Source organism: Halichoerus grypus, chromosome 14 (assembly GCF_964656455.1).
Source record: "Halichoerus grypus chromosome 14, mHalGry1.hap1.1, whole genome shotgun sequence".
NCBI lineage: Eukaryota > Metazoa > Chordata > Mammalia > Carnivora > Phocidae > Halichoerus > Halichoerus grypus.
In genome coordinates, this window is record NC_135725.1 from 6,318,630 (window position 1) to 6,340,336 (window position 21,707).

The 21,707-nt window shown below is 40.1% G+C and overlaps 1 protein-coding gene and 1 pseudogene across 3 annotated transcripts; both read left to right on the top strand.

Annotated features, from left to right (window-relative positions):
* Window positions 1-914: 914 nt before the first annotated feature.
* Window positions 915-14,937, top strand: INSL6 (insulin like 6). Of its 2 annotated transcripts, XM_036101254.2 has the most exons (3): window positions 915-1,268; window positions 11,166-11,200; window positions 14,366-14,495. In XM_036101254.2, exons 1-3 carry the CDS (start codon window positions 989-991, stop codon window positions 14,396-14,398), a joined length of 348 nt encoding a protein of 115 aa, XP_035957147.1. In that variant the 5' UTR covers window positions 915-988; the 3' UTR covers window positions 14,399-14,495. The 2 variants fall into 2 exon arrangements, with proteins under 2 accessions (XP_035957147.1, XP_035957146.1); XM_036101253.2 differs by lacking the exon at window positions 11,166-11,200 and having other exon boundaries at window positions 14,366-14,937.
* Window positions 14,938-15,054: 117 nt separating this feature from the next.
* Window positions 15,055-20,459, top strand: LOC118541538 (large ribosomal subunit protein uL11 pseudogene; annotated as a pseudogene). Its single transcript, XR_013443948.1, has 2 exons — window positions 15,055-15,162; window positions 19,824-20,459. The product of XR_013443948.1 is annotated as a large ribosomal subunit protein uL11 pseudogene (transcript).
* The last annotated feature ends 1,248 nt before the right edge of the window (window positions 20,460-21,707 follow it).

Below are 21,707 nucleotides of genomic sequence, written 5' to 3' on the forward strand. Positions count from 1 at the left end.
CACGCTGACCTTTGAAAAACTCCGAGTCCAGCTCACTGAACGGCGCTCCGGGGTGCCACCGGGCAGCAGGGCAACGCTGGGGAAACCGACCACGGAGACGAAGCCCCGGAAGCGCACGGCAGAGAGGAGCAGACCGCTCGGACCCCACCCGGGCCCCACCCGACGCGCGCCGGGCTCGGGCACCCCCCCCCCGCGGGATCACGCCTCCCCCAGCGGCCCCCGACTGCCCCCTGGTGGCCGCCAGTGCGTCCTCCCGAGCCAACGCGCCAAGCAGATCTCCCCCCAAATGCTCAAGCCACCCGCCCCACGGCGCTGCACTTCCCCGTCCCTTCCCTCCTGCTTTAGCAAAATACTGGGATTCTTAGAGGCAAACCCCGCGGGGTCCCTGTCACAAGCTAGTTACAGACAGTCCTGTCTGCTCTATCGCCGACGGTGGCAGGTCAGCACCCCAGCTGAGGTCGAGGCTCAGGGCCGCTTCTCCCCGAGCGGCGGGCGGGCACCTCAGCGCGCTCGGACTCCGACTGAGAAGCGCACGTTTCGGCGCCTTCCAGCGCGTCCAGGCTCCAGCACGTCCGATGCCGGCGGCGGCGCGCGGGGCTACCCTGGGAAGCAAACACGGGCCCGGCCGCGCCTGCAGGGCGCGTGGGGACTTGAGGGAAGAGGTTATCAAACAAGCGCACGAGTGAACGTGAACAAACCTCCCGCGATGTACCCCTGGAGGGAAAGAGAGGAGGTGTGTCTGAGGAAGCGACGCCCCGTTACCAGCCGGGCAAACGGGCGGGAAAGGCACTCGCGCCTCGCGCCTCGCGCCTCGGCGTTCTCGCGAGGTCCGCACGCGCTCGCAGGACCGCCAGGCGCGTGCGCGGCTCGGACCGGGCGGGCGCGGGCACGGGCGCGGGCACGGGCGCGGGCACGAGCGCAGGTGCCGGGAGGAGCGGGACCGGCGGCAGTTAGACCGCGCGGCGGTCCTGGCGGCGGGGGCCCAGGGATGCCGCGGCTCCTCTGCGTGTGTCTGCTGTGTCTGGGGCTCCTGTTCGTTCGGTTCTCCCGTGAGCTGAGCGAAATCAGCAGAGCTAGGAGGCTGTGCGGCACGCACCTCCTGAAGGAAATTATAAAGCTCTGTGGCAATGTCAACTGGAGCTACTTCGAGGAGGAAACCCCCAAGCCACCGCTGTTTCCCCAGGACAACGAGATTGAAACCTTCATCCCCTACCGGTCGGAAAGCTCCCAAACCACTTTCCCGGCTTGGGCGAGAGGCACGAACCCAGGTAAAAATATAAACGGAAGGCATGTTTGCTCATCCTTGAACCCTTCTGCTCATCTACACTGCCAGGTGCTGAGCTTCCCCAGGAAATGGAATTTGTGCCTAGTACACAGATAAAGAAAAATTTTTATAACCCAGTATATCGCGGATATGCAAAACCTCAATGAAGCTTTTTTTTTTAAACTTAGAGGAAATAAGTTTGTGTACACCTATAAATCTATACATTTATGTAAGAATGCTGCTACTTCTTCCTTAGCTTTCCTTTTCTGGAGTACACTTGTCACCTGGCAAGGTGTCGCCCCACTTCGTCCTTCAGAGCTTCTGAGGTTTCATTTTCCTTGTTAAGTCATCACTGACCCTTTCATAGCTACTCACTCCATTCTCCATCTACCACAGTATCTAACACATAGATCTCTTTGACCATCATCAGGACCAGCCACATAATTGGGCCAGCCGAGTGCAGAATAAAAATGCAGGGCTCCTTGTTCAAAATCAGGAAAGGGCCAATAAAGGTACTAAAATATATAGCTTTTCTTTCCCCCTTTTTTGTGTTTCTCCTCTGCTCATATACATGGTCCATTCTCCCATCAGATTTCACTTAAAAGTTCATGTACTTAACATTTCACTTGCAAGATAAAATTTTTGAGAATTTCGGGACTGTGACAGTAGAGCATGCAAGGTCCTCCTCGGCACTGGGTCTGGGTGACTGTGCACAGGTCTCTCCCTTAAGGTCAGTCCTGTATACCAGACCATGTTACAGGGATTGTTTCATGCATGTTTTTATCTGAAATGCCTAGCAGAGGGCCTAGCACACAGTATGTGCTTAATGTATATTGAATGTATACTTAATGCTTTTAAGCAGTCTTTAGGAAGAATATTCCTGTTTCAGATTCATTGTTGTCTTCTAACTATATATTTACATTTTAGTACCAACATGGTTTGTCATTTTAAAAGAAAATGCACTTTATCTATAGGCTGTCCATAGCATAGTATCATTGAAATTATTGCATTTTAAAGTCATTCAATTAATTTAATTTGATTTGGACAAATTTTGCAAAAGGCAAGATTTCTGAAATTAAGGAAAGGAGTGGCCAATCATCCCCAAAACCCATCCTGATGTAGATGACTGAAACAAACCAAAACTGCCTCCCACATTATAGGCACTCATTAACTTATTGAATGAATGAATGAATCAATGAATTAATGGAACTTATTCCATTCTTCCTATTGCTGCTAAGGGGATGAAAACTTTGAAAGACAACAGAAACCTTCAGACGGATTCTTGATCATTTTCTCCCTACATATAAACTCACTTTATTTTGCTCTTATAATGGAAGAAGTGTCTCTCCCCAGTGTTCCACTTATACTTTAATTCAGTGATTCTCACACTTTAATGTGCATATGATTCACCTAGGGAATACTGTTAATGTGCAGGTTCTGATTCAGTGGGTGGGGCCCTGAGCATCTACATTTTTGCAAGCTCCCAGAGATACCTGATGCTGCTCTCACTACCTATACCGTAGTCAAAATTTTACATTCAGACATCCAAACTTGAGTTTGTTATTTAAAAAGAGCTCGGAATCCCTTTTCTCAACAAAGACTGCTCTGGAGACTATTAATTTTTTTAAGAGCCAACTTTAAAACTCAGAGCTATGCTTGCTTCAGTAGCACATATACTAGAGCTGAGTAATGACCCTTTTGTTTTAGGTGTTATTCACACTTCCCTGGAGAAATAAGTGTCATTAGTTCAATGAGGAGGGAGCTGCAGTGAAACAAGATTTGTAGGAAATAAAAATGTATCTTACAGCATCTTAGAATTGTCATACCAATGAAACATGTTACTGTGGCAACTATATAAATACTGTTTTCTATAGTGGAAATGTCATGTGACCATAAAGCCATAGTTGTTTTACGATGTGTGGAAGAATGTAAAACGGATTTAAGTTATCAATATGTATTTGTGGTAAATTTTTAAAAATTATTGACCTAGAGGTGCCTGGGTGGCTCAGTCGGTTAAGCATCTGCCTTTGGCTCAGGTCATGATCTTGGGGTCCTGGGATCGAGCCCTGCATCCACGGCTCCCTGCTCAGCGGGGAGTCTGCTTCTCCCTCTGCCTGCCCCTCCCCCTACTGTGCTCTCTCCTCTCTCTCTCTCTCCAATAAATAAAATCTTTAAAAAAATTAAATTCATAAAAAAATTATAGACCTGTAAGGAAAGATGACATTCAATATATCCTGTTAATTTTCAATGAATAATTAGAAGTTGTAGAGAAGAGGTATGTGTTCTCAATATAGAATATGTAATTATGCCATTTCTTTTTCATTTGAATGTTGCTGAAAAGTTAACTTTTATTAGATTGTACTAGCAGGATACATTTCTATGTTAGATCAAGTCAGTTATCAACAATTTTAATCTTATGATCTATTTGAGTCTGACATAGGAAAAGATAATTTAGTGCACTGATATTTAAAAATGATTTTTTTCAGAACTACTCATATATAACTGGAATCTGAAATTGTATGCTTCTTGATAGTGGATCCTTGAGGGTATGGGCCATGTCTCCAAGACCTACCCCATCATATTTCTAATTTCTGGCTGATATGGTGCTGCCTAGGTCTTAGTGCCAGGCGAAATCATTAATGCTTCATCACCAGCTTTTCATAATCCATATCCCCTATTGCAGTTGGATGGGTCATATTTCCCTATACATCTATTCTTGTTTTTTGAATAGCATTTTCACAAATGGGCTGTACAGGATCTCTTTCTTTATATATTAATTCAGCAAAATTTGAATGCCTAGCATGTGCTGGGTATTTTTCTTGGTGCTTGGGATATAAGAGTGAAGAATTTTACTCAGGTATCAGTGAAGACTCCTGCCCTCGTGAAGCTTACAGAATAGTGAAGCTAGACAGTAATCATAAGTACATTACACAGCGTGTTAGAAGATGATTAGCCTTGGGACACCTGGGTGGCTCAGTCAGTTAAGCATCTGCCTTCGGCTCAGGTCATGATCTCAGGGTCCTGGGATCGAGCCCCGTGCGTCGGGCTCCCTGCTCAGTGGGGAGTCTGCTTTTCCCTCTCTTCTTCTACCCCTCCTCCCGCTTGTGCTCTCTTCTCACTCTCTCTCTCAAATAAATAAAGCTTAAAAAAAAAAAAGATGATTAGTCTTCACATCTCCTTTCTCCACTCCTGTTCTCCTCCTCCCATAGACAACCATTCCAAAGTGTTTATTATATTTATATTTGTATATGTTTTTTGCAAATTGTGCATTGTTTCCTGTGCAAGTATTTAAAAAATATACATAAATGGTATTTCTAAAGATTTATTTATTCATTTTTTTAGAGAGAAAGAGCAAGAGAGCACACATGAGTGGGGGGCGAGGCAGAGGGAGAGGAAAAGGGAGAGAGAATCTGGAGCAGACTCCCCACTGAGTGTGGAGGCTATGCACCACTTGATCTGACGACCCTGAGGTCATGACCTGAGCGGAAATCAAGAGTTGGACACCCAACCGACTGAGCCACCAAGGCGCCCCTAAAATATATGTAAATGGTATTTAAGATCTATCTTTTATTGTTGCTTTGTGAACATTGCTTCAAACTGCTCCATAATACTCATATACATTCCCCCACATTTTACTTACCCTCTCAGCAATGAACACCTAACTTGCATAGCCTCCAACTCCCTGCCACTAACGCCACGGTGGAAATCGTTGTATGTGCTCCAGTAAGGACCCGTGTGGACGTTTCTCAGGGGTCTATACCTGGGGTCAAATCGTTATGTGATGAAACATACATATGCTTTGCTTGGGGTATGTCAGGTTGCCCCGCAGAACGGCTACCCCCGTTCATCACGGCGCCGCCCGCACACGCAGATGCCTGTGTCCTCGTATCCTTGCCAACAATTAGCATTACACAATTTTTAACTTTTTTCAGTGTGATAGAATGAAATGGCATCTTATTTTTGTTTTAACTTGCTCTGGATGTGAGCAAGTTAAAACCTTTTGCAGGTTTTTTTTTGAAAGTTTTCTGTTTATAATTTTTTAATTGGAATTGTCATTTTTCAGTTGATTTGTAAGAGTTATTGTACCATATACAATAGTTGCTGGCTTTAGATACTGCAAATATATTCTCCCATTCGGTCATCTATTGGTGTTTGACAGAAAACCTTAATTTTTACATAACTAGGTTTATGTAAGTGTTTTGCCTTATTGTTCATACTTTTGAAATTTTATTTTAGAGGTCCTTTTCTTCCCTCTGTTAACTTTATAGATTTACTTTTCACATTAGCTTCTTAATTCTTCTGGAGACCACTTTGGTCTGTTCTGGCTAGGATTACTATCTTAGTTTTTTCAATAAGTCTTACTTTTCTCTACAAAAGGAGCTAGTTTTCTAAACACCATCTACTAAACAATAATTTTTTTCATTTTTTTTTAAAGGTTTTATTTATTTGACAGAGAGAAAGACAGCGAGAGAGGGAACACAAGCAGGCGGAGTGGGAGAGGGAGAAGCAGGCTTCCCGCGGAGCAGGGAGCCTGATGTGGGGCTCGATCCCAGGACCCTGGGATCATGACCTGAGCCGAAGGCAGACGCTTAACGACTGAGCCACCCAGGCGCCCCATCCATATTTTTTATTGTTTGTCGGTTAAGCATCTGTCTTCAGCTCGGGTCATGATCTCAGGGTCCTGGGATCGAGCCCCATGTCGGGCTCCCAGCTCAGCAGGGAGCCTTCTTCTCCCTCTCCCTCTGCCACTCCCCCTGGTTGTGCTCTCTCGCTCTCTGTCAAATAAATAAATAAAATCTTAAAAAAACAAAAAACAAAAAAACAATGATGACACAAATGGAAAGATATGTTCATGGATTAGAATTAATATCGTTAAAATGTCCATACTACCCAAAGCAACCTACAGATTCAATGCAATTCCTATCAAAATATCAACATTTTTCACAGAACTAGAACAAATAATACTAAAATCTGTGTGGAACCACACACACACACACACACACACACACACACACACACACACACACAAAACCCCAAAAACAAAACAAAACAAAAAACGAATAGCCAAAGCAACCCTGAGAAAGAAGAATAAAGTGGAGGTATTACAATTCCAGATTTCAAGATATACTACAAAACTATAGTAATCAAAACAGTCTGATACTGGCACAAAAATAGACACATAGATCAATAGAACAAGCTAGAAAACCCAGAAGTAAACCCACACTTACATGGTTAATCTATGACAAAGGAGGCAAGAATATGCTATGGGTAGAAGACAGTCTCTTAAGTCTCAAAAATTGTGCTGAGAAAACTGAACAGCCACATGCAAAAGAATGAAACTGGACCACTTTCTTACTCCATACACAAAAATAAATTCAAAATGGATTAAAGACCTAAATGTGAGACCTGAAACCTTAAAACTCCTAGAACAGAGCATGGGCAGTAATTTCCTTCACATCAGCCATAGCAACATTTTTCTAGATGTCTCCTAAGGCAAGAGAAACAAAAGCAAAAATGAACTATTGGGACGTCACTAAAATAAAAGGTTTTTGCACAACAAAGGAAACCATCAATAAAGCAAAGAGGCAACCTACTGAATGGGAGAAGATGTTTGCAAATAATATATCTAATAAGGGGTTAATATTCAAAATATATAAAGAACTTAACATAACTCAACACCAAAAAACAAAATCCAATTTAAAAATGGCCAGAAGACTGAATAGATATTTTCCCAAGGAAGACATACAGATGGCAAACAGACACATTAGAAGATGCTCAACATCACTAATCATCAGGGAAATGCAAATCAAAACCACAATAGGATATCACCTCACACCTATCAGAATAGCTAAAATGAAAAATACAAGAAATAAGAAGTATTGGCGAGGATGTGGAGAAAAAGGAACTCTTATGCACTGTTGGTGGGAATGTAAATTATTGCAGCCACTGTGGAAAACTGTATGGAGGTTCCTAAAAAAATTAAAAATAGAATTACCATATGATCCAGTAATTCCCCTTCTGGGTATTTACCCAAAGAAAACAAAAACACTAATTCAAGAAGATATATGCACTCCTGTGTTTATTGCAGCATTATTTACAATAGCCAAGAAATGGAAGCAACTTGTGTCCATTGATAGATGGATAAAGAGGTGGTATACACACACACACACACACACACACACACACACACACACACACACACACACAGGAATATTATGCAACCATAAAAAAGGATTGACATCTTGCCATTTGTGACAACATGGATAGACCTGGAGAGTATTATGTTAAGTGAGATAAGTCATACTGAGAAAGAAAAATACCAAATTATTCCACTTGTATGTAGAATCTAAAAAACAAAACAAATGAATAAACAAACAAGAAGAATCAGACCTACAAATGCAGAGAACCCTGATGGTTGCAAGAGGTGGAGTGGATGACAAAATCGGTGAAGGGGAGTAGGAGATCAGGCTTCCAGTTACGTAATGACTAAGTCATGGGAATAAAAAGTAGAGCATAGGGAATAGAGTCAATGGTATTGTAATAGCATCATACGGTGACATATGATAGCTATACTTGTGAGCACAGCATAATGAAAAAAGTAAAAATCATCTACAATTTTAATTGAGGTCTATGCATTCAATTGAGATGCATTATAGAGATTAATCTGAAGAGGATTTATATCTTTTTAATATAAAGTAATCACAACTAAAAGCATGGAATATTTTCATATTCTATTATTTGAATTTTAAAGTTTTCTCAGTGGAGACATTCTGTATTGTTGGTTAAGTTAATACTTAATACTTTGCTTTTGTTGGGATGCCTGGGTGGCTCAGTCGGTTGATCATCTGCCTTCAGCTTGGGTGATGATCTCAGGGTCCTGGCAGGGAACCCGTTTCTCCCTCTGCCTGCCATTCCCCCTGCTTGTGCTCACTCACTCTCTTTCTCTCTTACAAATAAATAAATAAAATCTTTTTAAAAAGATTTTGTTTTTGTTGCTATTGTAAATACTTGCTAATTATATTTTTGTTAGTGACTTTGGTTAGAGAAATGCAATTGCTTTTACACGTTGATCTTTATCCAGTAATTATGCCAAATGATCTTAATGGTTTAATAGTTTGTTTCTACAGATTCTTCTATCCTTTGCAAATGATAGCTTTGTCACTTCCTTTCTAAACCTTACACCAGTTGTCGTCGTCTCCTGCTCCTCCTCTTTCTTTCTTCTTTCTTCTTTCTTCTTCTAGCATTGGCCAGGTCCTCTAGTGCTGTTAAGTAGTAGTGATAGTGGGATATCTTGTCATGTTCCCAATTTTAAAGGGGAATGCATTTAAATATCTCCATTAGGTATAATATTTGTAAGTTTTTGCTATATAATCTCCACCAAGATAAGGGAGCTTGATATTTTTTTAATCATTATAAGTAGGGCTGAACTTTATTAAGGCCTTTTGGAGGGAATTCTTTTGCATAATAACGTATTTCTCTTTTATTAATTCACCAGATACTTACTGGGTACCTGCTAAGTGCCAGGCACTGCTGTAAGCCCTTGGGATTCATCAGTGAACAAAGCAGACAAAGATGTCTGGCCCCATGGAGTTTGCATAGGAAATGAACATAATAAATAAATATTTGAAGGTAATAAGGGTTATAGAAAAATAAAGAGTGAAACATCGTAAGGGAGATCAAGAGTTACGGGGGGCTGGAGGATGGGGTATAGGATTAAATAGTGTAGTTAAGGTAGGCCTCATTGAAAAGATGAGGTTTGAGAATGGAGGAGATGAAGGAGTCAGCCAAGCAGATATCTGGGGAAAGAGTGTTTAGGCAAAGGAATGAGCAGAGCAAATACACTTCTGCCCTGTTTACACAGGGAACAGCAAGGAGGCTCGGGTGGCTGGAGCAGAGAGAGAGATGACAGGCCGGCCTAGTGAAGTTGTTTAGACCACTGTAAGGATTTTGGCTTTACTCTGAGTGAAGTCAGGGGAGTGACATTAATTGACATTTTAAAGGGATCGCTCTGGCTACCACATGGAGGACAAGCTGTGGGGAGGCCAGAGCAGAAGCAGAGGCTTCCTCTGGGGGTGTGGTAGTGGAGGTGAGAGCAGCTGGATGGGGTGGGAGCGGTGGAGGTAGTGGGAATTGTTTTATTCCAGATATATTGGGGCAGATTTTATGTGAAATATGAGAAAAAAGAGAATTCAAAAATGATGCCAGTATTTTTTTTTTAAATGTGATCCCAAAGTTTTTGCTTCAAACATCTGGAAGGATAGGTTTCTATCAACTGAGGTAGGAAAGGCCTCAGGGGGAAGAGGTGTGAAGACAATATTGGCAGTTCAGTGTGGGGCATGTGGACTTTGACAAGTTCAGATGGAGTTTTGAACATGTTGAGTTTGAGACACTGAAGTGGAGACGATGAGTAGGAAGTAGGATATATGAATCTGGGTTATGGAAATAATCTCACTTGAAGATAGGAATTTAGGAGTCGTGGGTGTATAGATGATTCTCGGAGCCCTAAGACTGTATGAGGCCACCAAGAGAAGGTACACAGAGAAGAGCGCCAAGGACTGAGCCCTGGGAGACATCAACATCAAACAGCTGGAGGAAGTATTTGCAAAAAGGAGATAGAAAAGGAGCAAATAGTCAGGTGGGAAGAATGTGGCCTCCTGGAAACAGAGTTAATAAAGTGTATCAAGAAGGAATGTTTTTGATGAGTCAGATGAGATGAGAACTGGTTGTTGAATTTAGTAATATAGAGATCATTCATGACCTTGAAAAGAGAAGTTTTGGTGCAGTGATGGAACAAAGGCCTGATTAGAAAGGGTTTAAGGCAGAATGAGAGAAGAGGAATTAATCAGTAATGGAAAACTATCAAGGAGTTTTGCCACAGAGGGGAGAAAACGATAACTGGCAAGGTAAGCAGGGCCAAGAGAAGTGGTTTTGGCTTTTTTTAAGTGGGAGAAATTTTTTTTTTTTTTGCTTTTAGGAGCGAAGAGTTGATGATGAAGGGTATAGAGGAATTGCTGGAGTGATACCCTGGAGTTAGGCAAGAGGAGATGAGATCTGGTCCCTAAATGGAGGAACTGGCTTTAGAGGGGAAGTTCCCCTATGTAAATAGGAAGGCAGAATGTATGGGTACAGATGTTAAAAGATGAGTTAAAAAAATGGTGAAGGGACCAAATGCAAGTTCTCTTATGATTGCTTTCATTTTCTTACAAAGTAGAAAGCAAACCCAATTGAGAGTGAATATGGGAATCTAGTCATGTGGTAAATTGCACTGATAGATTTGGGGATCTTGGCCTGTCTTTGCATTTTTGGAATAAACACTTCAATATATTTGTAAAATATGTTTGTAGATTCAGTTAACTATTAGGACTTCCAAATAAACATTTATAAGTAAATGGGCTCACATGGTTGTTTTTTTTTTAAATCACATTGTTCTTATCTAGTTTTGGAATAAAGAATATACTAGGTTCATAAAATATGCTGAGCAGCTTTTGCTCTTTTCCTCTTTTCCTGGAACAACTTGTATATGATTAGAACTTACTGTTCTTGAAAAGCAGATAGAACCTACATATAAAATCATCTATGTCTGTCTTTTTAAATTTTCTGTCAATTAAGTCATCTTGTATTTTTCTAAGGATTCATCCATTTCATTTTGATTTTTAAATATGTAACACTCATAATATTCATCTATTTTAAATACTCAGTTATATCTGTTCTTTTTTTGTCATTCATTTTTATCTCTTCTTTCTTGATTAGTCTGGCTAAGGTTGTATCTATTTTATTAATCCTTTTAAAGAACCACGTTTTGGGTTTCTGAACATTTGTAGTGTTTTGGTTTTGTATTTCACTGATTTCTTTCCTTCTTACTAATTTGGGTCCTCTCTGTTGTTCTTTTTCAAATTCATAGATCTGAATAGTCATGTTTACCTTTCCTGTTTTCTGGTGAGTAGAGCTTGTTTCTCTTTAAATTACCTCCCCAATTTGACATATAGTTTCTTTTCTTTTTTTTTTTTTAAGATTTTATTTATTTGACAGAGAGACACAAAGCGAGAGAGGGAACACAAGCGGGGAGTGGGAGAGGGAGAAGCAGGCTTCCCGCCGAGCAGGGAGCCCGATGCGGGCTCAATCCCAGGACCCTGGGATCATGACCTGAGCTGAAGGCAGACGCTTAACGACTGAGCCACCTAGGCGCCCCGACATATAGTTTCATTAACTAGTCTTTAGCTGCCTTCATTCATGAAAAAGTTTCCTTCTTATTGTCTTTTTTTACCCTTTGAGTCACAGAACATGGCACATCCCAACAGGAAGCTCTTTCTTCAATTTGCCTGGACAACCTAATTTCCTTCTTCCCTCAGTGTACTCTGTTAATTATGACACACCTTAATTCATCACATATTTATCTGTCTTAGATGACTTAGTATTCAATATCTTTAATGTCTATCCTAAAGTTTTAATGTTCCACAATTCAGCTTAAGCATTTTAAATACAAAGTTAGTAAATAGTGTTCTAAAAGGACTCTAACTACAAGGTACAGGGATTCACCTAAATAACTTTGAGAAAAAATGGTGGGGGAGATAGTTATTTTAGAAACAAGATCTAGGTGGCGCCTGGGTGGCTCAGTTGTTAAGCGTTAAGCGTCTGCCTTCGGCTCAGGATCCTGGAATCGAGCCCCGCATCAGGCTCTCTGCTTGGCGGGGAGCCTGCTTCTCCCTCTCCCACTCCCCCTGCTTGTGTTCCCTCTCTCGCTGTGTCTCTCTCTGTCAAATAAATAAAATCTTAAAAAAAAAAAAAGAAACAAGATCTAGGAAAGGACTTGGAAAGTCTCTGGAAAGCCTGAGGAATCACATCAGCTTTAAAAACCACCTTCTCTCTTTTTTTCTCTCTCTCTGAATCTTTTCTCCTTCGGTATTTATGTTTCTTTATGACTTTAGCTTGTCATGACAAGCTTCATAGTACCGTTTCAGTTTTATTTCTCACTACTTGTTAGTTTTAACTTCAGAGAGAGGACATTGATTGGGCCAACTCATGTTTTCACATGGCATGGATTGCTGGCCACCATGGTAGACTGATTTCTTTGGGGTCACGTACAGTGTTCAACTGTGGCCATAGGGTGGAGTCCTGTGGTTCAGAGCAGGGCTGTCTAAGGGCTGGCTCTACAGCAGGGCTTATAGGCAAATGTATTCTTCTGGAAGGGACAGTAGATAGGCAAGGGCAATGATGGAAATCCAAAAAGCCTCCAAGTAATTGCCTTCTGAATTTATTTTAATTTCTTTCCAGTAATACTGAATGAGTTAAGAGCAGTATAATAGCAGTCAGTTCACTGAGCATATCACTTCTTCATCTGTTCATATTTCAACAATGAACAAAATGGTTATAAAAAGTCCATAAAAAGACGAATACAGTAGTCCCCCCTTACCTACAGGGGATATACTCCAAGACCCCCAGTGGATACCTGAAACCAGGGATAGTACCAAACCCTACATAAGCTGTTTTTTCCTACACATGCATACCTACAATAAAGTTTAATTTATAAATAAGGCACAGTAAGATATTAACAATAATAATAAAATATAACAATTATAACAATATACTGTAATAAAAGTTATGTGAATGTGGTCCCTGTCTCTCAAAATGTTATATGTCCTCACCCTTCTTGTGGTGATGTGAAATAATAAAATGCCTATGTGCTGAGATGGAGTGAGGTTAATAACGTAGGCATTGTGACATAGCATCAGGCTACTACTGATCTTTTGATGCTCTGTCAGAAGGGGGATCATTACTTCCAGACCAGAGTTGACTGCAGGTAACTGAGACCAGGAAAAGAGAAACTGCAGATAAGAGGGGACTACTGTGACCCAAGTAAAAGATGGGCAAAGGATTTGAATAGACATTTCTACAAAGAGGATATACAATAAGCTTGCGAAAAGATGCTCAACATCATTTGTCAGTAGGTAAATGCAAATCAAAACCACAGTGGGATATCGCCTCCCATCCACTGGGATGGCCATAATCAAAAATGGAAAACGCAAGTGTTGAGGAGGGTGTGGAGCAACTCAAATCCTAACATATCAGTGGTGGGACTGTAAAATGATGTAGTCACTGTGGAAAAGCTTGGTGGTTTCTCAGAAAGTTAAATAAATTTACCTTAAGATCCAGCAGTTCTACTACTAGATATATACCCAAGAAAATTACAGACATATGTTCACACAAAAACTTGTATGTGAATATTCACAGCAGCACTATTCATAATAGCCAAAAGGTGGAAACAACCCAAATGTCCATCAACTGATAAATGGATCAACAAAATGTGATCTATCCATACAATGGAAAACTATTCAGTCATAAAAGATATAAAATGCTGATACATGCTACAACATGGATAAGTGAAAGAAATCAGACCTAAATGGCCACATGTGTGTGGTATGATTTCATTTTCAAAATAGGCAAATCCTTAGAAATGAAAAGTAGATCAGTGGTTGCCCAGGGCTGGAAGAAGAGGGAAACAGGAATGACTGTTCATGGGTATGGGGCTTCTCTTGGGGGTGATACAAATATTCTGGAATTAGATAGTGGTGATGGTTGCATAACCTTGTGAATATACTAAAGAACACTGAATTGTATGCTTTAAAATACTGGATTTATGACATGTGAATGATATCTCAATAAAAAATGTCTTTGCATAAAAATGTGCAAAGATTTCTAAGCTTTTTTATAGGAAAACACTACTTACAACTATTTTAGTTAAAATATATATATTGCTTTTGAAACCCATTTTATTATTTAAAATGTGATTACTTGTTTTTTAATAATTAGCAGACTTTAGAGGCCCCTGGGTCACTCAGTCGGTTGAGCTTCCAACTTGTGAGATCAAGCCCTGCATCAGGCTCCGTGCTCAGCACAGAGTCTGCTTGAGATTCTCTCCCTCTCCTTCTGCCCCTCCCCACGCTGGTGTGTTCACTGTCTCAAATAAATAAATAAATAAATAAATAAATAAATAAATAAATAAATCTTAAAAAAATAGTGGAATTTAGTGTTCTAGTATTATGATTAAATTTTCATCTAAAGGAAGATTTTAATAAAGTAGGATTTTTTCTTGTTTCTCAACAGTCTCTACTTCTGCCTCTGAGGAAGAAGCGATAAACAGTTTGAAGATGTCAACACTGCCTGAGTATAGATATACAAGGGCCAACTTGCCACCTAACAAGACAAGAGAATTTCCCTCATCACAAGATAACAATCAGTATATTCATGAAATTTCAGAATTTCAGAAGAAAAATACAAACAAAATTAAAACCTTAAGCAATGTGTTTTGGGGGAATCATCCCCAAAGAAAACGCAGAGGATACTCAGAAAAGTGTTGTCTTAAAGGATGTACAATAGAAGAACTCAGTATTGCATGTTTTCCATATATTGAATACAAAAACTTACATAAACAAGTACCATCATTTGTGACTGAGATATACTAACCATCATAGGAATTATACTAACTTAATAAAAGCTTAATGTATTTATTTTACTTTATTTTTGGTAATTGTCCTTGTAGGTTCTTTGCTGTGAACACTATCTAAAAGTATTTGCAGGTATTTCGCAATACCTTATGACAGTAATAGGAATCTTAGTATTTTCTTTGGTAACCCCGATTTTTCCTATATTTTTATATTTGAAGAGGTGGCATGATCCACGTAGACATCTAAGAATTACCTGCTGATGCTTGTCATTATGCTAGAAACTCTCTCCGGCCTCATTTAAATGGATTATGGTGTGTTCTGCGTTCCCTCTGTACGGCACACAGACCACCGCCCCGTGACTATTAGGCTCACTCCAGTATGCCAATACGTCTGTCCCACCATCTCAAAAAGAACAAACCAGCTACCACTCCTAGGAGGAGCTCTTATACTGTAATTGTAGGTACTCTTTTAATTCCTTGAGTTTTATTACAGTAACTGGTCAGAAATCTTTCCACGGTCTTACTAGGACTTAAAGAGAGTTCAGTGAATGTCTCTAAGTCACAAACTCTCCAACATACCCTGAAGGTGCCGATGTAATGTGATACTGTTTTGGCTTGGTCAGAATAGAGTGCCGACCTCGCCAGCAGTGTCCACGGCACCTGGGAACTTGTTAGAAATGCAGTTCTCAAGTCCCAGCCCAGACCTGCTGAATCAGAAACTCTGGGTGTGGGGCTCTGTTACGGGCCCTGCAGCTCATAGTGAGGTCAGTGAAAGGTCGAGAACCACTGCTAACCGTCCTACGGATACTGTCGGCATCTTACCAGTGATGTGCTTGCGTATTTCAACTCAATATGATGTTATAACACTAAGTTCGTGGTGTATTTTTCCACTTTACGTCCACATGTGAAATATTTTTAATGGTACAAATTAGAGAAAAACTTATTCCAAAGAATTCAAAGTGGAATCCTTACTTTCCACCATTAATTAGGAGGTAAGCATCATTTGAAATCCTTCTCTAGTTTCCTTCTCAAATATGTACTGTAATGTTCTTTACAGTTAAAACTTTTATTCCTATTTGGCATTGTTGTTTCTTAGGACAAAGGTTCTTTTTCACATGTATCTATATCGTATACATTTACAATGCATTAATAAATATGTCTGAACTTTTTTACCAGTTCCTGGGTAGTCTACATTCAGTTGTCTTTCTAAATATGGGGAGCCACCCGTTTAGATACAAAATGACAGATTACATCATGGTTTAGTGGTGGAATAAGTCTGCTGGTGTTACCTGAAAATGCACCATTGAGAATTGCCTATGCTTAGGCTAAAATGCCGCAATGCACTTGAGCCCAGTTTGAATTATAGGTTTTTCCTTGTAGTTTGAAAACAAAAATACAGTTTATTAGCTCACTGATATACACATATCAAAAGTCCAAATTAGGAAAGCATGAGATTGGGGCACCTGGGTGGCTCAGTCAGTTAAGCATCCAACTCAATTTCAGCTCAGGTCATGACCTCAGGGTTGTGCAATCGAGCCCCATACTGGGCACGGAGCCTGCTTGAGAGTCTCCCTCTCCCTCTGCCCCTCCCCCACTCTTAAGAAAAAAAGAAGAAAAGCATGAGATTAACCAAGTGTGCCATTTGCATAGCTGTATACTTCCCTACACACTTTAATAATTTGTATGTTAGGGTGTATATTAGTTCTTCGGTTTAATGCTTATCTTTTAGTATTTATAACTGTGCTAACAATGATTTTTGTTTTATCCTCAGCTTCCACAACCATCACCTTCCCTCAGAGATACCAGTCCTAGCTGTCTGGTGCCCCTTCCTCAAAGGTCTGAGTCCCATCTCGGGGGGGCCCTCCCCCAAGCTCCCGCAGTACCAGCACCAGCTGGGCAGGCAGCAGTCTAGGTCCCAGCTCCACGGGGCCCTTCCTCCAAGCTTCTAGGTTTTGATAACCTCAAATTCTTTCCTTTGTGTAGGCATGGTAGCTGCTTCCTGAAGTTGTGGGGTTTTTTTATTTTAATCTCTGTGTTACCTATTTGACTTTTTCTTTTTCAGTCCTCTAATACAAATCTAACACTCTATATTAAATTTACTGTTAAAATACCTGATGTGGTTTCTGTTTTCTTGGGTGGGCTTGAATGATAAAGCCCCTGACAGTGGTTCAGAAAGTGGTTTTGAATTGTCCTAGGGCCAGGATGGTAGTAAATAGTCTCATATTAAAAGGAGACTCTAAATGACTAGTAGTGGCTTGCCCATTTGCAAGTCAGTCCAGGCCCAGATTACCGTTATCACTATGGATGTCATTTCTTTTGTAAAACTTAATATAAATGGAGTCCTACAGTACATCCTCTTACGTCTGGCTCATTTCACTCGGCATAAGGGTTCTGAGATACATCAGCATTGTTGCATCAACAATTTGTTCCAGGGCGCCTGGGTGGCTCAGTCGTTAAGCATCTGCCTTCGGCTCAGGTCATGATCCCAGGGTCCTGGGATCGAGCCCCGCAACGGGCTCCCTGCTCAGCGGGAAGCCTGCTTCTCCCTCTCCCACTCCCCCTGCTTGTGTTCCCTCTCTCGCTGTGTCTCTCTCTGTCAAATAAATAAAATCTTTTAAAAAAATAAAATAAATAAAAATAATTTGTTCCTTTTGCTTTTTGCATAGCGTTCCATTGTATTAGGAATAAAGCTGCTGTGAACATTCATGTACAAGTTTCACTGTGAGCATGCCTTTATTTCTCTTACGCAAATATGTAGGAGTGGCAATGCTGTGGCATATGATAAGTGTATATTTAACTTCCTAAGAAACTGTCAAGTGGTTTTCCTAAGTGAGAACCAGCTGCTCCATATTTTCACCAACACTTAGAATTACCAGTCTTTCAAACTTTTACGTTCATGTTTTTTACAAATCTGGCTTTTGAGTATATCTAGCCATAAAGTGAGAAAGACTACCACCGGAATCCTGACCTGCATATATCTTGACATAGTCTTTTCAATTTCAGCTCTTCTAGGGAGACTGTTGTGCTATCTTACTGTGGCTTTGATTTGCATTTCCTCATGACTAACGATGTTGAGCCGCCTTTCATATGCTTATTGGTCATTCATGCATCTTCCTTTATGAAGTGTTTGTACAAATCTTTTGCCTGTTTTTTAGTTTTTTTTAATTAATGAATTATAAGAGGTCTTCATAAATTCTTGATACAAGTGCTTTGTCAGATATATGAAATGCAAATATTTTCTCCCACTCTGTGACTTGCCTTTTCATTTCCTTAAAGTATCTTTTTAAACTTATTTTTAAAAGATTTTATTTATTTATTTATTTGAGAGAGAGAGTGGGTGTGTACACAAGCAGAGAGGGAGAGGGTCAGAGGGAGAGGGAGAAGCAGGCTCCCCACTGAGCAGGGAGCCCATATGGAGGCTCCATCCCAGGACCCTGGGATCATGACTTGAGCCGAAGGCAGACGCTTAACCAACTGAGCCACCCAGGTACCCCTCCTTAAAATATCTTTGATAAGTTTTTAACTTTGATGAAGATCAACTTATCAATTTTTCTCTTATAACTGGGGTATTTTGCATTGTATCTAACAAATCTTTGCCTTTTCCAAGTTTAAGATAGTCTAAATTTTCAAAACTGGAACTTTTATAGTTTTAGCTTTCATGTTAGGTCTTTGACCATTTTTTGGTCTTTTTAAATATCAACACTATTTTGTAGTTTTTAGTGTACAACACTTATAAATATCTTGTTAAATGTCTCCCTAAGTATTTTATTTCTATGCTATTTTAAGGGTTTTTTTTTTTTTTTTTTAAGATTTTATTTATTTATTTGAGAGAGAGAATGAGACAGAGAGAGCATGAGAGGGTCAGAGGGAGAAGCAGACTCCCCGCCGAGCAGGGAGCCCGATGTGGGACTCGATCCCGGGACTCCAGGATCATGACCTGAGCCGAAGGCAGTCGCCTAACCAACTGAGCCACCCAGGCGCCCTTAAGGGGTATTTTTAATAATTTTACTTTTTAATTGTTGCTAGTATATAGAAATAGTAAATTTTTGTATTTTGGCCATCCATCCTGCAATATTATAAATTCCCTTAGTAGGTCTAGTAGCTTTTTTTTTTCTTTAATTGCTTAGGATTTTTCTACATAATCATGTCATCTATGGGTAGAGGCCATTTTATTTCTTCCTTTCCGATATGATGTCTCTTATTTGTTTTCTTGCCTCATTGCCTTGCCTAGGACCTCCAGTACAATGTAGACGAGAGAGTAAACATACTTGCCTTGTTCCAGTCCCAGGGGGAATGCATTCGTTTACCACTAAGTGTGATGTTAGCTTGATTTTTGCAGAAGCACTCTATCTGATTGAAAAAGTTCATCTATTCCCAGTGTGCTGAGAGTTTTTATGAGTGTTGAATTTTGTTCAATGCTTTTCCTGCATATATTGAGATGATTATATAGGTTTTCTTCTTCATCTTGTCAATATGGTGTGTTTCATTGATTGATTTTTTGAGGGTTAAACTAACTTTGTATTCCTCAGATAAAATCTGAAGAATCTATTGTGATATATTAATATTTTTTTCCTTTTTCTTGGATCTTTGTGTTACTAGTGAAGGGTTTTTCTGTCAATATTTATAAGGAATATTGGCATACAGTTTTTTTCTTATGTCTTTTTCTGGTTCTGTTATTAGAGCAATGGGGGCCTCATGAAGGTAGTTGGGAAGTGTTCGCTCTTTCATTTTCATAAAGAATCTGTGTAGGGGGCGCCTGGGTGGCTCAGTCATTTGAGCATCTGACTCTTAATTTTGGCTCAGGTCATGATCTCAGGGTTGTGAGACTGAGCCCCTAGTTGGGCTCTGCGCTCAGTGGGGAGTCTGCCCGTCTGCCCCTCCCACCACACACACACATGCTCTCTCTCTAAATCTTTTTTTAAAAGAAGAATCTGTGTAAGGTATTATTTCTTCTTTAAATGTTTGATAAAATTCAGTGAAGTTATTTTGCCTCAAGTTTTTAACTATAAACTTTTTAGTCTGTTTTAGCTTTTTTTTTCAATAAATTGTGTCTAAGTTCTTAGTCATATTTATTGGCATAAACTTCGTATTTCCTTCATTATCTTTAAATGTCTGTAGGAGCTTTTGGCTTTCGGCTCGGGGCGGCAAAGGTGCAACTTTCTTCGGTCGTCCCGAATCCGGGTTCATCGGACACCGGCCACCTCCGCCACGCCGCCTAAGTCCGACCCCAACGAGACCAAAGTCGTGTACCTGAGGTGCGCTGGTGGCCAAGTCGGCGCCACGTCTGCCCTGGCCCCGAAGATCGGCCCGCTGGGTCTGTCTCCAAAAAGGGATGATGATGACCTCGCCAAGGCAACCGGTGACTGGAAGGGCCTGAGGATGACGGTGAAACTGACCGTTCAGAACAGACAGGCCCAGACTGAAGTGGTCCCTCTGCCTCTGCCCTGATGATCAGAGCCCTCAGGGAACCACGGAGAGACAGAAAGCAGCAGAAAAACATTAAGCACAGTGGAAATATCACTTTTGATGAGATTGTCAATATTGCCCGACAGATGCGACACCGATCTTTAGCCAGAGAACTCTCTGGAACCGTTAAAGAGATCCTGGGGCCTGCCCAGCTGTGGGCTGCAGTGTTGACGGCCGCCACCCGCATGACATCACAGAGGACATCAACAGGGGGCGGCGGAATGCCCCGCTAGTGACTACAAAGGAAGATGTCTCGATAAAGGATCATTTGACAACCAAAAAAAATAAAAAAATAAAAAAAATAAATGTCTGTAGGATATGAATAATAGCCCCTCGTTCATTATTGATTTCAGTAATTTATGTCCTTTTAAATTTTTCTCTTGGTAATTCTACCTGAGGTTTATCAATTTTTTTGATATTTTCAAAGTAGCAGTTTTGCCCTCACTGGTATTCCCTATTGATTTTTTGTTTTGTTTTGTTATACTTCTAGCTTTATTTCCTCCTCTTTACTTACTTGAATTTAATTTCCTTTGTTTTCTAGTTTCTGAAGTTATTTAGACCTTTCTTCCTTTTTAATAGAAGAATCTAAAGCTATAAATTTCAGTCTAATCACAGCTTACCTGCATATGTATTTTTATTTTCATTCATTACAATATATACATCTATTTTCAGAAGGCTCCATGCCTAATGTGGAACCTGAACTCATTACCCTGAGATTAAGGGTCATGTACTCTACCAAGCCAGCCAGGTGCCTCTACAAAGTATTTTCCGTTTTCTCTTGTATCTTTTCTTTGACTCAGTTTGTTTTCAAGTTTCCTATGTTTCACAGCATGTACCAAATATCTTCCTTTTATTGATGTTTTGAGTTCTGTTATTGACAGAGAAGAATATTAAATCTTTTAAAATTTCTTGAGAATTGCTTTATGGCCCAGCATATGCTTCATTTATTTCATGTGTACTTGACATGAATGTATATTCTGCTGTTGTTTGGCAGAGTGGTCTATAAATGTCAATTAGGTCAAGTTGGCTGATTGCAATGTTCTATATATTTACCGATCTTGTGTTCTTCTTGTTCTATCAATTAGTAGAAGTGTTGAAATGTCTGGAATCGTGTATTTGTCTATCCTTTTAAATTCTATTTCATGTATATCAAAATACTGATACTATGTGCATGGCATGTCTTCTTGATGAATTGCTTTTGGTTATTATGTCTCCCTTTATCATTGGTAATATTCCTGATATTAATACAGCCATTCCCAACTTACTGATTAGGGTTTCCATTATATATGACTTTTCCACCTTTTTACTTTTAGCCTATCTTCATCTTTATATTTAAAGTTGGTTCCTTGTGAACAGCAAATACTTGAGTTCTTGCCTTTTCATTACATTTGAAAAAATATTTTTGGAATGTTTAGATCATTGATTAATATAATTATCAATATGATTTGGGTTTAAATCTATACTCCTGCTATTTTTTATTTGTCCTATTTGATCTCTGTTCTTTTTTCTCCTTGCATTCTATTGGGTTGACTTTTT

Coding starts and splice junctions, on each gene's coding strand:
- INSL6 (XM_036101253.2), top strand. CDS start 989: ATGCCGCGGCTCCTCTGCGTGTGTCTGCTGTGTCTGGGGCTCCTGTTC. Junction 1,269..14,365: donor GGCGAGAGGCACGAACCCAG/GTAAAAATATAA, acceptor GTTTCTCAACAG/TCTCTACTTCTGCCTCTGAG.